The following is a 17,477-nucleotide window of genomic DNA, read 5'->3' as shown; positions in this document are numbered from 1 at the left end:
TAAAACAATATTTGATTTTCAACAAATGATTAAGAATGACAATTTCAATAGAATATTACACAGAAACATGTTCCTATTAGCAATATTTAATAGCACTTTGAATGTCCATCTCTGTGGTGGGAGTAGCAAAAATTAGTGCCAATGATGTACGAAAGACTCAGGTGTTTGTTCTAATATTCTGTACACGCACAAAGGCTTTCTAATATCTGCACACCCATAAATGTTTCCTGTTAAGTAAAAGTGTAGGCAACCTTCACTCAGGTGAGAAGTGCAACAACTCTTATGAATATGTGGCAAGTCAGATTATGTATGGAGGGATCTTAGTGGACCATACACTGAGCAGTGTGAAGCGGTGGCTACAAAGACAATTTCAATTTTGGATTGTTACCAACAGAAGTATAGTGCCCAGATCACATGAAGTGATTGTACTGCTTTACTCTGCTCTGGTTAGCCCTCACCTAGAGTATTGTATTCAGTTTTGGGCACCACAATTTAAGAAGGATATTGACAAGCTGGAATGTGTCCAGAGGAGGGTAACGAAGATGGTGAGGGGTCTGGAGACCAAGTCCTATAAGGAAAGGTTGAAGGAACTGGGGTCTGTTTAGTCTGGAGAAGAGATGACTAAAAGGTGATATGATCACCTTCTTGTTATAATGAATCTAATTCAAAATCAGCAGAGAGGTTTACAGAGCCAGTTTGGTGTAGTGGTTAAGTGTCTGGACAATCTTTTTTAAACTTGGAGGATGTTTTGAGGAGAGGCATCAGATGCTATGCTGCAAATTTGGTACCTCTATCTCAAAAACAGCCCCCCCCCCAGCTCCAGATAAATTCTCAATTCTAAATTCTTGAGAGCCAGTTTGGTGTAGTGGGTAAGTGTGCGGACTCTTATCTGGCAGAACCAGGTTTGATTCCCCGCTCCTCCACTTGCACCTGCTGGAATGGCCTTGAGTCAGCCATAGCTCTGGCAGAGGTTGCCCTTGAAAGGGCAGCTGCTGTGAGAGCCCTCTCAGCCCCACCCACCTCACAGGGTGTCTGTTGTGGGGGAGAAGATATAAGAGATTGTAAGCAGCTCTGAGTCTCTGATTCAGAGAGAAGGGCAGGGTATAAATCTGCAATTCTTCTTTTTTTTCATTTTCAAAATAATTTTATTAGAATTTGAATTGGTATACAACAAAAAAGAAGGTTACCAGTGGGCATCCCTGGTGCGTACCTCTGGCTAAAGAAAAAATATTGGAATTATCATTGTTAATGCGTAATATCGCTTGGAGTTGAGAATTTAAAGATGAAAGAATTTGAAGAAAATTTGGTCCAAAATTCATTTTTGCAAAAGTATAAAAAGTCTGGCTCCATGGTATCAAAAGCCTTCTCCACGTCCAGAGAAAGAAGGCATGTGTTAGTCAATGAATTAGGTTTACAATAATGAATAATATTCAATGTTTTTCTTGTATTATCAGTCAGCTCTCCACCTAGAATTAAACCAGTTTGATCTGAAGAAATATAATCACCTATTATACGGTTTAGTCTTTGGGTCAAAATGTTTGTGAATATTTTATGTTTGTGAATAATTTATAATCATGGTTCAAAAGGAACACAGGGCAGTAACAAGAGAATCCCGTTCCTTCTTATGCAAAACAACTATTTTTGCTAAATTCCAAGTAGGTGGTAGTGCGCCATCAGACCATATATGATTAAAAATATTCAATAAATAAGAGGATAGTGTGGAATAAAAAAATATATAAAAATCTGAGGTAAAACCATCGGTGCCAGGAGATTTGTTAGTTTTCATCAATTTAATAGTATTAGAGATTTGCAATTCATCAATTTGTTGGTCTAAAAATTTTCTATGTATGTCTGTAAGAATCTTCAGGGATTTATTAGAATCTAAAAAAGATTTAATTGCTTGAGAAGAGAGTTTAGTAGACTTGTATAAATTCATATAAAATTCTTTAAAAACTGGTAAGATAGCTTTGGTCCATGTCTGAATTTACCATTAAAATCTATAATGCCCTTAATGCTTAAATCTGATGAGTGTTTTTAACCTTCCAGGCAAGTAATTTTAGAGCTCATGGACCTTTGTACCAAAAATATTGTTTTATTTTGTTAACTTCCAATGCTTCAAATTTTTTCCTTTCTTCCAATAGTTTTTGGTATACCTTGTTGTTACCTATTTTCCTATGTTGAGATTCTAGGGATTCAATATTTTTAAAAATATTTTGCTTTAACTCATTTCTCTTTTTATTGTAGGCTGCAGAAATCGAAATGATTTTTCCTCGGAGATAGGCCTTAATCGCATCCCAGATTAAAGGAAGAAATACATCATCTGTCAAGTTAAATTCAAAAAAATCTTGTATGTCTTGGACTATCCGTTAATATCTTTTAATAAAAAATTATTAAATTTCCAAGTATAGCTTCTGTCTGTAGTTTCCTTCAGAGATAGTTCGCAAAGGGTTGGAGCATGATCAGACCAACATTTAGGCCTTATCAAGGCGGTAATTGGAGAATTAGTGAGAAAGGTTGAAATAAAGATATAATCTATTCTAGTGAAATTGGTTAGAAAAATAAGTATAATCCCTTTCAGAAGGATGTAGAAAATGCCATGTATCAACTAAATTCATATCCGACATTATCTTTTGTAGGGCAGATAGTGAGACCTTAGATTGGTGTTTAGGTTTAGAGGGACGATGGGAAGTTGCCTTATCTAATGATTTGTTCATAAGGTAATTAAAATTAAAATCAGCTCCCACTATAAGAGAGCCTTCTTGGAAGGAATGTAATTTGGACATGGTTTCCCTTATATAGTTTAACTGGCCAGAATTTGGGGCATAGACAACAGCCAGAGTTACCAGAACTTCATCTAAAATTCCTTTAACAAATAAAAATTGACCTTGAGCGTCTTGTTCAATAGCTTGGCATGAGAATCTGTGTGATTTCGAGAGAAGACTGGCCACTCCACGTGCTCTAGAAGAGTGTGGCGTGTCAAATGAAATTGGAAAAAATGAAGAATTGAAAAGAAAATGTTTATTGTTTCTGAGGTGCGTTTCTTGAAGGAACGCAATATTTGTGTGTTGAGTTTTTAGATAATTATGAATGCACTTGGATTTTATAATATGATTAACTCCTCGACAATTGAGAAACTATTTTCAATGAATCAGCCATAATCAAATATAGTAAGAAGATAGGAAAAGAAAGATAACAGACAGAGTTCAGGAGATTGCAGATAAGGCAAAAGAGAACCGCTCCATTGGAAAAATAACCTATAAATCCATGTGGGAAAAAGTTTAAAAGAAAGAAGTTCCATAATGTTCTTGCTGAAAACAAAAAAAGGCATCTCCTAATATAGAATGATAATTGGAAGCGCTGTAACTGCATAAAACAAAGCCAACAATATAAAGGTCATTGTAAACTTGCCCAACCAAACCAAGTTTGAAATTTGTGTAAGAGAAGCCAATGCCATAATAACTTGCAAAAATTTTAAATGCAACACATAACACCAATACCTCAACCTAAAGAACTTGAAGAACCAACTATACCCACCTCCCACCCCCCTACCCTCCCCCACCCTTTCTGAACCATTGAAAATTCCTGCAAAGTATCCCAGTCAGTAGTATTACGTGGCCCAATAAAATTAACACAACTCAATGTTTGCTGATGTATTAAACAAAAAAAGAATCTAAGGAACAACAGAAATCCCAGGAGAAAAACAACTGGGTCCCAGAAAAAAAACTGAGACCGGGTCTTACTGACCCTACCGAACTGCCATTCCACCATAAGAGAGCACAGTGGCTGAGTACTCCAAAAAAACCCGTTCCGCTCTGGCCCACCCAAGAATAAATAAAAACAACAACACAGGATATGTTACGGATATTAGCATCATCTTAGTAAAACAAAATATTACATAACACAGTGCAGTAGGTATTCAGAGTTATGGGGAAAAATCAGGTATTAAGAGTTTATGCGGTCCCAGATGAATCTGACTGTAGATTATCAGGGGAAGAAGATCTGGTAGAGATTTTGCCACCTTTAGAAGGTGGAGTAAAGGTCAGCTTCCTCTTCTGCGATCTTTTATCCATGTCCATTGGTTGTTCCAAGTTCAGCATTTTCAGCATGGTGTAGCCCGCATCCAAATTTTCAATAGACCAAAATTGGCCACGATGACGAACTAGCAGTTTTCTAGAGGGGGACCATTTATATTTGATGTCCACGGTAAGTAGTTTCTGTGCGATTGGTTTGAGAGTGCAGCAGCTTTGCAGAGCTTCTGCTGACAGGTCCGGGAAAACTTGGATCTGTTTATCCTTATACATGAGAAAACCATTTTTACAAGCTGAATCCTGTATTGTTTTTTTTTTACTCTAAAATCAGCCAGTTCAATAATTATGTCCCGGGGACCACGTGCTCATCTGACAGAAGGGGCACCCACTCTGTATGCCTTTAAAATATGAGGAGTTACGCCATCTTCTACGTTTAATATGGATGAAAGCCATGTAGCCATAAATATGGAAAGTTGGGTGGGCCCTTCTTCGCGTTCATTGAAACCGTGAAATTTTACATTCCTTTCACTCAGTTTATTATCTAGAGATAGAATTTTTTCCCTTGCCCATGCTTCAGAAGATTGTAGGGATCTAATGTTATCTTGGTTAGCTAGCCTGGTCTGCATAGCTGTTTCGGCCATGCGGGCAATATCCTGTATAGTGATTGCACAGAGTCCAGTCGATCCGATAGAAGACCCAGGATGCCCATAACTTCCTTCCTAAAAGCAGTGATTGAATCTTAAAATGCCTGGGTTGTTAGAAAGCCTGTATCTGGCAGAGAAGAGTTGTTGGCAGCCATCTTAGGCTCCAACATAGAAGTTGTGGTTAAGGCCAAATAGAAGGTTCCAACGCTCATGAAGGAGTGGATTGATTGTATTTTCCCCAAATTTGCCTTAGCTTTAAGTCCAGCTGACTTTTTCTTACTAATGGGCAAATAAAAATGTGTAACTGCGTTGGTATAGTGGTGAGTCGGGGCGATCAGGCACGGAGCTCAACGACTACACATCTGACTCCATCGAAGCAGACTCCACACACCCCAATTCTTCTTCTTCATCATCATCTTCAAGTACTTGAATGGCTGTCATATAGAGGATGGTGCAGAATTGTTTTCTGTTGCCCCAGAAGGTCGGACCAGAACCAACAGGTTGAAATTAAATCAAAAGAGTTTCCAGCTAAACATTAGGAAGAACTTCTTGACAGAGTGGTTCCTCAGTGGAACAGGCTTCCTGAGGAGCTGGTGGGCTCTCCTTCCTTGGAGGTTTTAAAGCAGAGGCTAGATGGCCATCTGACAGCAATGCTCATTCTGTGAATGAGGCAGATCAGGAGAAGAAGAGCAGGAAGGGTTGCATCAATGCTTAGTTCTTGTGGACCTTTCTTACATACCCAGGGAAATACTGATAGACATTTTGGGGTCAGTCGGCAATTTTTCACCAGGCCAGTAATCCTGGAGGTTTTTGCCATCATCTGGGCATGGAGCAGGGGTCACTGGAGATGTATATGTGTGTGTGGGAGGGAGGGAGGGAGGTATTTGTGAATCCCCTGCATTGTGCAGGGGGTTGGACTAGATGACCCTGGAGATCCCTTCCAACTCTATGATTCTAGTAAACCAGACCCTCACTTGCTCACTTATACAGCTGCTATGTGCAGTGTAGTGATTAAGGGTTAGGGCTGGACTAGAACTTGGGAGGTCTGGGTTCTAATCTTTTTTTCCCATACTCTCTATGAGATGTTGGGCCAGTGGCTCTGTCATTCCAACCAACTTCATAGAGTTGTAGTGTGGATAAATGGGGAGGAAGAACCATCTATGCAATTGGAGCCCTTTGGAGAAAAGGCAGGTAGTATTAAAAATCATCCAAAGTAGAAATTCTGCAAACTTCTCTGCTGATTTTGAATTAGATTCACTATAAGAGTTACTTCACTTTTTTCATCAATGCATAGCCAATGGCAATGTTTATTGCAGACTTCAGGTTCAAAACTATTGCAAGATAATAGCCAGGGCTTTTTTTTCCAGCAGGAACTCCTTTGCATATTAGGCCACACACTCCTGATGTAGCCAATCATCCAAGAGCTTACAGGGCTCTTAGTACAGGGCCTACTATAAGGTCCAGGAGAATTGGCTACATTGGAGGGGGGGTGGCCTAATATGCAAAAAAGTCCCTGCTACAAAAAAAAAAAGCCCTAATAGCCAACACTTACAGTGGGCACATCAGGGCATTGATCTGCTAGTATTATCAAACCACCTGCACTTTCTGAGTCTCCTTTGCCTCTATGTTGTGTGGTTCCTCAAGTCAGTTGCAGAATTTAATCTTACCATATGACTTCTATTATAATGGATTTAATCTTACCATATGACTTCCATTGGCATGGATGGCCCGTTGTCACAGCCTGTGATGTCATAGTTTGCCTTGAACATTTTTGACCACACAGATGATGCTTTAAACCACTAGGGGAACCTTATATTTAGACTCAAAATCCAGAAGCATCATCTGTCTAAATTTTGGATAGGGTGCATTTACACAACAACTTGCTATTGCAGATTGGCTCGGCTATCTTGGAGCCTTTAAACAACAAACTAATAACCTATCAGCAGAACAAGAAAAAATATTGAAAGCTTCTTTTACCTGTCATCCTCAGGAGACCTAAATGTTAAAGGGGGAGGGGACAAGAAAAGTTCAAATAAAAAAATAAAATGAGAAAAGGTGCTTTCAGTTAAGCAATACATCACAGCTCTGTCAGAATTAACAAAATATCATTTAAAGATATTTATACTGCATCTTTCCACAAATAATTTTAATGTACAACTTTTGTATGGGGTAACACCTGTATTCTGGTATATTTAGTACATTTTATGCATCAGTTTTCATGAAACCACAATTATGGCCTTGTTCCCAGTTTGCTGCAGTGGGAAGAATGCTAGACATGAACTGGAGAAATACAGGGTCAAATCCCCAATCAACCATGATGCTCATTATGTTACCTTGGGGTAATGAAGGGTTTGAAGGTTAAATCATATTTCTTTAAGTTACAAAAGCATATTGTCCCTTAATAGTAAAGTAATGCAACAAACTATATTTTCATTATTTTTGCTACAATATTAACTCAATGCACAGAAAATTTAATCTTGCTTGTGTTTTTAAAGGTAAGCACTGTGTCATTACTGACCCATGGGGTGATGACACATCATGATGTTTTCATGGCAAACTTTTACAGGGTGGTTTGCCATTGCCTTCCCCAGTCATCTACACTTTACCCCCAGCAAAATTGACTCAGCCTTCCATTCTTGCAAAGTCGGTAAAATGAGTATTTTACTGACCTTGCAAGAATGGAAGGTTGAGTCAATTTTTAGCTGGTTACCTGAACCCAGCTTCCACATGGATCGAACTCAGGTCATGAGCAGAGCTTGGACTGCAGCTTACCACCCTGTACCTTGGGAAATTATTATTCGCTAATTTCAGTATAATTTCAATAATTTCAGTATTTAATTCTATGCTGGATTGTGACCTATGTAAGTATCTGAGAATCTGTGCAAGGAAACCAGTGTTACTGTAATGAAAACAAACAATTTAGATAGAGGCCAATTTCTTTGTTCCAAAAACTGTGTTTTGGATGAGCATTCGTGTTTGATATTATATGTTATTGAATGTGTATTGAATGATATATCATTTATCCCATTTTGGAAACAAACAACATGTGCCATGGCCCTGAGAATTACTGGAGATTTGGGAGTGGTACCTGTGAAGGGAGGAATTTGGGGAGGGATTTCACCTAGAAGGGGACATTTTCTCCAGGGTCTGGAGATCAGCTGTAATTACAGGAGAACTTCAGGTCCCACCTGGAGGTTGACAACTCTGTGGGATAACTATAGCTGTATTCATCAGTGTGGTCCTCAGAGCTAGTCAGTACTTTACCAAATTTATCTATCTAGATTCTGCAGAGAAATACAAGTGGGCAGTTTTGTTCAGGCAATTTGATTAAACTAATAAAATAAGGAATTTATTCTTATCTGTTGACAGAATTTCATACCTGAATTCAGTTACATGGATGTTCTTGTATCCAGGCAATCCTTCATATGAATTTTGAATCTATTTGAAAAAAATGGAGACAAAAATGATAGGTCCTGTCCTTTTTCAGGTGGTCTCTTACAGAACACATGCAGGTAATTTTTAAAAGTGGCAGAAGTGGCAAAAGTGATACAATGTTCCACCTTTCATTAATATTTTTGCTATGTATACTTTCCTTTCCAAGGCGATCTCTCTCTCTCTCCTTCCTTCCTTTTCTGTCTTTTTACTGTCCATCCTCTTATCTGTTATGTGCTGAAGGGATTTCTGACTACCAGAGCTCGGTTAGGCATAGCATAAGTTTAATACTGGATTGGATTCTGTCATCCATTAAGGAAACATGGTGATTATCATTGATTTTCCTCACTTTCCTGTTTCCTTAGCAGCCATTTTCAGCCCTTGGGAAAGCCAGGAATATAAGTGATCCTTGTGCAGTACAAACACAGTCCTTGAGCTGGATCTAACCCTACTAAGATAAAAGATATTTATTGTCTGCAAAGGTTTGTTGAAAAATATTCAGTTTCCAGATAATATTGTTTAGACCAGTGATATTCACTCTGTGGCTCTGGAGCCACATGTGGCTCTTTTTACATGGTATCTGTGACTCCTCCATATGACATCTGCCTCATGTTTCAGCAAAGTGGGCAAGACCATTGCCCGGTAGGGCTTGTCATTGGTAGGTGGAGCACTCACTGGAGAGACTGGAGGATGCATCAGCTGCAGGCCCCATGCTAGGGCTAGAACTAAAGCTGCAGCCAAAGTTATAGTCATATATGTAATTGTTATATCTTGCATTATTGTATGTATTTGGTGGGTGAAGAAAAACACCAAAACATTCATAGTGCCAAAATACAATCTAAGCAACATTCTTGAAGAATTTAAACATCATGTAAAGAATGGACTTGTAATACTAAGTTCAAGTGAACATGACCTAGAAGAACTATGAGTTGAAATCAAAGACATTATCAAGGAAGAATGCACAAAAACTATTCCTGTAGCCAAAAGAAATGAAGAGCCTTGATGGATGATTATTAATGACACTCTTAAAATTGCTAAAGGAAGATGAGAAGGAAAAGTAAAAGGTGACAGAATCAGAATCAAATAGAGCTATTCTAAGCCACAGAAACTGAGACCATCAAAATCTTAACAGTGCCAACAAATATGGGAAACAAAACAATGGCCCACAGACTGGAAATGGTCAATCTACATTCCAATTCTGAAAAAGGAGACATCAAAGGATTGAGCATCTCATTAATTTGTCATGCTAAAGTGATGCTCAAAATCTCACAAGAAACACTTACCATATATGTAATGAGAAATTTCAGATGTTCAAGCTGGATTCAGAAAAGAAAGAGGCACTAGAGATCATATTGCAAATTTACATTGGTTATTGAAGCATATGAGAGAATTTCAGAAGAAATTCATCTTGTGTTTTATTGAAAACTTTTGACTGTGCTGATCATGAAAAGCTATGGTTAGTTTTCAAATAAATAGGTATGCCACAGCAGCTAATTGTTTTGATAAGCAACCTGTTCTCTGGACAAGAGGCTACTGTTAACACAGAACATGGAGAAACACAGTGGTTTCCAATTGGCAAAGGTATCAGACAAAGATGTGTTTTCTCTCCCCATCTCTTCAATCGATACGCAGAACATAGCATAGGGAAAACTGGATTTGATTTAGATAAAGGTGAAGTGAAAACTGGTGAAAGGAACATTAACAATTTGAGATGTGCAGATTATACCACATAATTGGCAGAAAACAGTGAATACAACACTGTTTCAACTACTGTTGCGTGTTAAAGCACAAAGTGCCAAGGCATGATTACAGCTGCACATCAAGTAGACAAAAGTAATGGGCACTAGGAAATTGCACAACTTTAAATCTGATGATGAAGAAACTGAAATTGTTCAATTCCTTGACTCCATCATTAGCCAAAAGGAAGACTGTAACCATGGAGCTAGAAAAGATTACTAAATTTCAGAATGTGTTGCCAGCAACCAAGATCAAGCTGATTCATGCTATAATATTCCTATGTATGGATTGTGAACATTGGACAATGAACAAACTTCCAGGAAGAAAGCAGATTCCTTTGAAATGTGGTGTTGGAGGAGAGTTTTATGGATACTGTTTGTTCAGTTCTAGATAAAATCAAGCCTGAACTCTTCCTAGAAGCTAAAATGACTAAACTGAGGTCCTTGCACTTTGGTCACATTATGAGAAGACAAAAGTCACTGGAAAAGACAATAATGCTAGGAAAAATTCAAGAAAAAAGGAATAGAGAAAAACCCTACATAAGATGACTCACAGCCCTCAGTTTGCAAGACCTGAGCAGGGATGTTAAATATAGGCTGTTTTGGAGGACATTAATGCATAAGGTCACCATAAGCTGAAAGCAACCTGATGGCACTTAACACACACATTTGGTGGGGAAGTACAAAGGACATACAATAGTTACATCATGGCTCTTTTGAATTATGGTAATCATGAATGTGCCTCCCTACAAGCCACTGAGTGAGTACTACTGGTTTAGAGTGAACAGAGAAAACTTTGAACAAATTCACGTCTGAAAAGTTTAAACATGCACTTTTTATTTATTTAGAAGCATGTAGGTTAGAAGCATGTAGGTTGGAAACTCACAAGAAAAATCTGCTGAGGTGGCATCATATTGTAGTAATAAAGAAATCATATCAATGCTTCCTGCATATTCAACAGCCAATCCTATGTACTCAAAAGAAAAGTTTTGTGTCTAGCTGCATAGGTAAGGTGTACAACATGGCAGCCTTAGAAACCTGTAGACCTTCAAACATGCTTTGAGACAGGTAATTAAACATTCTGTTATGTGCCAGTAAATTATTTGCCAGTCTTAACTTTTATAGCAGCCTCAGAACAGATCACTATGCATGCTAGATACACAATTAAAATAGCAAATGACCCAAACTTATACCATATTTTGTGTCCTTTGCTCATCCAGTTTTTGTTCATTGCAAATATCTTGCTCAGTTCTGAAAGGCCATCAATATATTAGTTTTAGGATCTATACCCACAGTAGAGCACTTATATAAAAATAGTAAGATGATGCACCTGGTGGGTTTCCTAATAACATTGTTTATTTATTTGTATCTAAATAATATAAGTATTATAAACTTTTCCACCACATGGTACTTAAAGAAACAGTAAAAATATGATTGGTCCTGGAGAAGGATAAAACTCTATAAACTAAATGTGGGCTGGACAGGAACAGGATGGAACTAGGTGACTGGAATATGAAACGGTTGTGAATCCAAGCCTAACAATTCATTCAATTTGGTTCACTCTGAGAAAAGCAACCCATCTTTGTACTCACCATGAAGCAAGAAACAATGCAAGAAACCATTGTGCCTCTTTTCATTGATATTTGCTACTTCATAACAACAACTTTCACTTTAAACTCAGTCTGCCCAGAATAAAAACTCGTCAAAAATTTCTAACTGGGAAGAGTGTTTATCCAAGCACAGAGAGAACTAGGCAAAGGATGAAAGGAACATCAGCATGCCAAGAGGCCTTTGTCTGAGCTGACATTTCTTCCACATATAGTATGCCACTGTTACTTGGCCACATATGTTGGAAAATTAAAATGTCTTGCCTAATCTGGACACATATAAGAGCTAGAATGGATCTCTTTGGCTGAAGGATGGAATATATCTATTTTCCATATGGTCCACAATCTGGCAGGAGACTAGCCCTAGTATAATATATTCAACAGTGTTTGCCAAGACATGATCCAGGTGAGTTAGAGAAATAATTATGATTGTTACTGATAATTTATTTCTTAGTACTCACAATAGCAACAGTCTTAGTCATTTGAGCAAGGGTGGATAAACAGCACTTTAGTCAGGGATGCATATAGAGAGTACATCTCCCCAGTGCCAGCTGGCTAGGCAAGCCAAGCCTAAAGATTCAGCTGGAAAGCAACATTTGTGGTAAGAAAACCTTATATAGCTTATTCTATCAGCCAGGCCTGGAGAGCAGAGGGAGGGATTTTATAATAAGGGCAAGATTCAAAACCCTTTGTCTTCCCTCAAATAGTTTGCAATATAAACAGACGTATATTTATGAGAAAGGGCAGAAATGTTCAGGATACAAGGAAGTTTTGTATTTACAGCAACAACAACAGGCCACTATGAGCACTCTCTATCTTTGAGCACAGATTCTGTCAGAGGTCACGCACCAGCTGGGGAGATTAGCAGACAGAGCAGTTCCCAAGTGCTTTCTTTCTTTCACTGCCAGCTTGCGTCAAAGCATATGTGATGCAGAGTATCTGTTAAAAGATCCCCAGATATATATTTAACTACAAAAAATAGCCGTTGGGAAAATGATAATAGGTTGTGGATGTGGCACTATAGAAGTGGGGGGTTAAATCTTCTGCCGTTCTATTTCCCCTGCCATACCCTCACCCACTGATCACAATGTTCTTTAAACCTCTGGAGGTAGGGGAAGAAAAGCATGATAAGGATACCCTCCCCACCCTGGGCTTACAGCTGCCCAGGTGAACTGCTTCCAACCAAGGAAACATGAGAGGGAAGAGCCAAAATACCTCTATCATTACTGAGGGGGTAGAAGCAAAAGTGTGCTGACCAGACTTGTTGACTTGAGAGGTATGTTGTCTACTGGGTGCTCACATCCAGGACATGACTGAAGGTAGGAAGACTCATTAAACCCATAAATAATTATCCTTTCTTGCTGATCCATATGGGAACAAATGATACTGCCTGGCACAGCCCAGATGTATTAAAAGAAACTATGTGGTTCTGTGTAAGAAGGTGAAGGACCTGGGAGTGCAGGTTGTGTTTTCATCTGTTCTTCCTGTTGAAGGCTGTGTCTTAGAAAGGGAAAGAAGAATACTGCAAACAAATGATAGATGGTGTCATCAGGAAAAGTTTGGATTTTTGACCATAGTTTACACTTTTGAGATGAAGCTCTTCTATCAGGAGGAGGTTTGCACCTCACAAAAATAGGAAAAATGTGTTTGGTAAGAGCCTTGCAAACGTAATAAGGAGGGCTTTAAACTAAATCACATGGCATGGGGAGATAATTCAAAGCCTAGTACAATGCCAATAATGGAATAAGAAGGCTAAAATTTTGCAGGGAATGGTACATAGGCTAGGTAACATTAACTTACAGGTAAGTACAAGATAAAAACTTCAAGGAACATAAAACATGGATTCAGTGTCTCTACACTAACATGCAGAACATGGGAAACAAGCAGGAGGAATCATAGAATCATAGAGTTGGAAGGGACCTCCAGGGTCATCTAGTCCAACCCCCTGCACAATGCAGGAAACTCAAATACCTCCCCCTAAATTCACAGGATCTTCATTGCTGTCAGATGGCCATCTAGCCTCTGTTTAAAAACCTCCAAGGAAGGAGAGCCCACCATCTCCCAAGGTAGCCTGTTCCACTGAGGAACCACTCTAACAGTCAGGAAGTTCTTCTTAATGTTGAGCCGGCAATTCTTTTGATTTAATTTCTGGAACTGGAAGTCCTAATACAGGAAAGGGACAATGACCTAATACGCATTACTGAAACTTGTGGGATGACATTTACAATTGGAATATTAGGATTCAAGGATACAATTTATTTAAAAGGGACAGACAGACAAACAAGAAAGGGCAGAGGAGTAACAGTAAAGGACATATATACTTGTGAGAAAATACATGAATCTGAACATGGAAGTTCAGTTGAGAATCTCTGGGTAAAAATAAAAGGAGAAAGAAATAATAGTGATATTATGATGGGGGTCTGCTACAGACCACCAAGCCAGGCAAAGGACTTAGATGAGATACTCCTACAAAAGATTACAAAGTTCTCAAAAAGAAGTGACAACTCTGCTAAAAATGAAAGGTCAAATAAATTCCTGACTTGTCTTGTTGACAACTCAATTTTCTAGAAAGTGGAGAGGCAAATAAGGGAATCTGCTATTTTGGACTTGATTCTCACCAACTGGGAAGAACTGATTGACGAGGTGAAAGTAGTGGAAACCCTGGGCAATACTAACCATGTAATTTTGGAATTTAGAGTCTAGGGGAAGGGAAAAGCTATATGTAGAAAGCAAATTTTGACAAACTTAACTTTATGCTGGGTAGAATCCCATGGCTAGAAATACTTAAGAACATAAGAGAATCCATGTTGGATCAGGCCAATGGCCCATCCAGTCCAACACTCTGTGTCACACAGTGGTCAAAAAAATTATATATATACACACACACACACACACACATATATATATATACACACACACATTGTGGTTAATAGCCACTGATGGACCTCTGCTCCATATTTTTATCTAACCCCCTCTTGAAGCTGACGATGGTTGTAGCCGCCACCACCTCCTGTGGCAGTGAATTTCACATTTTAATCACCCTTTGGGTGAAGAAGTACTTCATAAGAACATAAGAGAAGCCATGTTAGATCAGGCCAATGGCCCATCCAGTCCAACATTCTGTGTCACACAGCGGCCAAATATATATATATATATATATATATATATATATATATATATATATATATATATATATATATATATATATACACACACACACACACACACACACACACACACACTGTGGCTAATAGCCACTGATGGACCTCTGCTCCATATTTTTATCTAACCCCCTCTTGAAGGTGGCCATGCTTGTGGCCGCCACCACCTCCTGTGGCAGTGAATTCCACATGTTAATCACCCTTTGGGTGAAGAAGTACTTCCTTTTATCCGTTTTAACCTGTCTGCTCAGCAATTTCATCGAATGCCCACGAGTTCTCGTATTGTGAGAAAGGGAGAAAAGTACTTCTTTCTCTACTTTCTCCATCCCATGCATTATCTTATAAACCTCTATCATGTCACCCCTCAGTCGACGTTTCTCCAAGCTAAAGAGCCCTAAGCGTTTCAACCTTTCTTCATAGGGAAGCTGTTCCAGCCCTTTAATCATTCTAGTTGCCCTTTTCTGAACTTTCTTCAATGCTATAATATCCTTTTTGAGGTGCGGCGACCAGAACTGCACACAGTACTCCAAATGAGACCGCACCATCGATTTATACAGGGGCATTATGATACTGGCTGATTTGTTTTCAATTCCCTTCCTAATAATTCCCAGCATGGCGTTGGCCTTTTTTATTGCAAACGCACACTGCCTTGACATTTTCAGTGAATTATCTACCACGACCCCAAGATCTCTCTCTTGGTCAGTCTCTGCCAGTTCACACCCCATCAACTTGTATTTGTAGCTGGGATTCTTGGCCCCAATGTGCATTACTTTGCACTTGGCCACATTGAACCGCATCTGCCACGTTGACACCCACTCACCCAGCCTCAACAGATCCCTTTGGAGTTCCTCACAATCCTCTCTGGTTCTCACCACCCTGAACAATTTAGTGTCATCCGCAAATTTGGCCACTTCACTGCTCACTCCCAACTCTAAATCATTTATGAACAAGTTAAAGAGCATGGGACCCAGTACCGAGCCCTGCGGCACCCCACTGCTTACCGTCCTCCACTGCGAAAACTGCCCATTTATACTCACTCTCTGCTTCCTATTACTCAGCCAGTTTTTGATCCACAAGAGGACCTGTCCTTTTACTCCATGACTCTCAAGCTTTCTAAGGAGCCTTTGATGAGGAACTTTATCAAAAGCTTTCTGGAAGTCAAGGTAAACAACATCTATCGGGTCTCCTTTGTCCATTTTAACCCGACAGCTCAGCAATTTCATCGAATGCCCACGAGTTCTTGTATTGTGAAAAAGGGAGAAAAGTACTTCTTTCTCTACTTTCTCCATCCCATGCCTAATCTTGTAAACCTCTATCATTTCACCCCGCAGTCAACGTTCCTCCAAGCTAAAGAGCCCCAAGCATTTTAACCTTTCTTTATAGAGAAAGTGTTCCAACCCTTTAATCATTGTAGTTGCCCTTTTCTACACTTTTTCCAATGCTATAATATCCTTTCTGAGGTACGGTGACCAGAATTGTACACAGTATTCCAAATGAGACCGCACCATCAATTTATACAGGGGCATTATGATACTGGCTGATTTGTTTTCAATTCCTTTCCTAATAATTCCCAGCATGGCGTTGGCCTTTTTTATTGCAATCGCACACTGTCTTGACATTAGAGAGCCAGTTTGGTGTAGTGGTTAAGTATGCGGACTCTTATCTGGGAGAACTGGGTTTGATTCCCCACTCCTCCACTTGCACCTGCTGGCATGGCCTTGGGTCAGCCATAGCTCTGGCAGAGGTTGTCCTTGAAAGGGTAGCTGCTGTGAGAGCCCTCTCCAGCCCCACCCACCTCACAGGGTGTTTGTTGTGGGGGAGGAAGGTAAAGGAGATTGTGAGCCGCTCTGAGACTCTTCGGAGTGGAGGGCGGGATATAAATCCAATATCTTCTTCTTCTTCTTCTTCATTTTCAGTGAGTTATCTACCACGACCCCAAGATCTCTCTCTTGGTCAGTCTCTGCCAGTTCACACCCCAGCAACTTGTATTTGTAGCTGGGATTTTTCGCCCCAATGTGCATTACTTTGCACTTGGCCACATTGAACCTCATCTGCCACGTTATTTATTTATTTATTATTTATTTATTTGGTGACTTCTATCCCGCCCTTCCCAGAAGTGGCTCAGGGCGGTTTACAATGACAATAAAACAATAAAACAGTAAAATCAGAGCAAGTTATTACATCTAAAATCAGACAATTAAAACCTAAAAACCTTAAAATTATAACATTAAAACTATACAGTATAATCACAGAAATCTGGTAGCTACATTATCTAATCAGGCATAGGCTAACCGGAAGAGGGTTGTCTTACAGGCCCCGCGGAACTGAGCAAGGTCCCGCAGGGCCCTCACCTCTTCCGGTAGCTGGTTCTACCACATAGGGGCCATTGTGGAAAAGGCCCTGTCTCTAGTTGCCTTGAGACGCACTTCCTTGGGCCCGGGGATGGTGAGCAGATTTTGAGTGCCAGACCTCAGTACTCTCTGGGGAACGTGTGGGGAGAAACGGTCCCTCAGGTAGGCAGGTCCCAGGCCATATAGGGCTTTAAAGGTAATGACCAGCACCTTGTACTGGACTCGGTATATTATTGGAAGCCAGTGCAGAGCCCGAAGGCCCAGCCGGATGTGCCCCCACCTTGGGAGGCCCAGTAACAGCCGGGCTGCAGCATTCTGCACTAGCTGCAATTTCCGGGTCCGGCACAGGGGCAGCCCCATGTAGAGGGCATTGCAGTAATCTAATCTCGAGGTGACCGTGGCGTGGATCACTGTTGCTAGGTCGTTGGGGGCCAACTGCCTTGCCCGTCTAAGATGAAAAAACGCGGACTTGGCAGTGGCTGCTATCTGAGCCTCCATCTTTAGGGACGGCTCCAATA

General features: G+C 39.8%; 1 protein-coding gene across 1 annotated transcript in view; it reads right to left on the bottom strand.

Annotated features, from left to right (window-relative positions):
- The window catches only part of IMPG2 (interphotoreceptor matrix proteoglycan 2), a 115,124-nt gene that overhangs the window by 33,038 nt on the left and 64,609 nt on the right, over positions 1-17,477 (bottom strand). The window contains exons 9-10 of the mRNA XM_060234569.1: positions 8,052-8,110; positions 6,650-6,667 (exon numbers count right to left, since the gene is read on the bottom strand). Of these exons, the coding sequence (XP_060090552.1) occupies positions 6,650-6,667; positions 8,052-8,110 (77 nt within the window). The remainder of the gene's footprint in view (positions 1-6,649; positions 6,668-8,051; positions 8,111-17,477) is intronic.

Source organism: Heteronotia binoei, chromosome 3, assembly GCF_032191835.1.
Source record: "Heteronotia binoei isolate CCM8104 ecotype False Entrance Well chromosome 3, APGP_CSIRO_Hbin_v1, whole genome shotgun sequence".
NCBI lineage: Eukaryota > Metazoa > Chordata > Lepidosauria > Squamata > Gekkonidae > Heteronotia > Heteronotia binoei.
The sequence above is the reverse complement of the archived record's forward strand: the minus strand, read 5'-3'. Positions and strand labels throughout refer to the sequence as shown.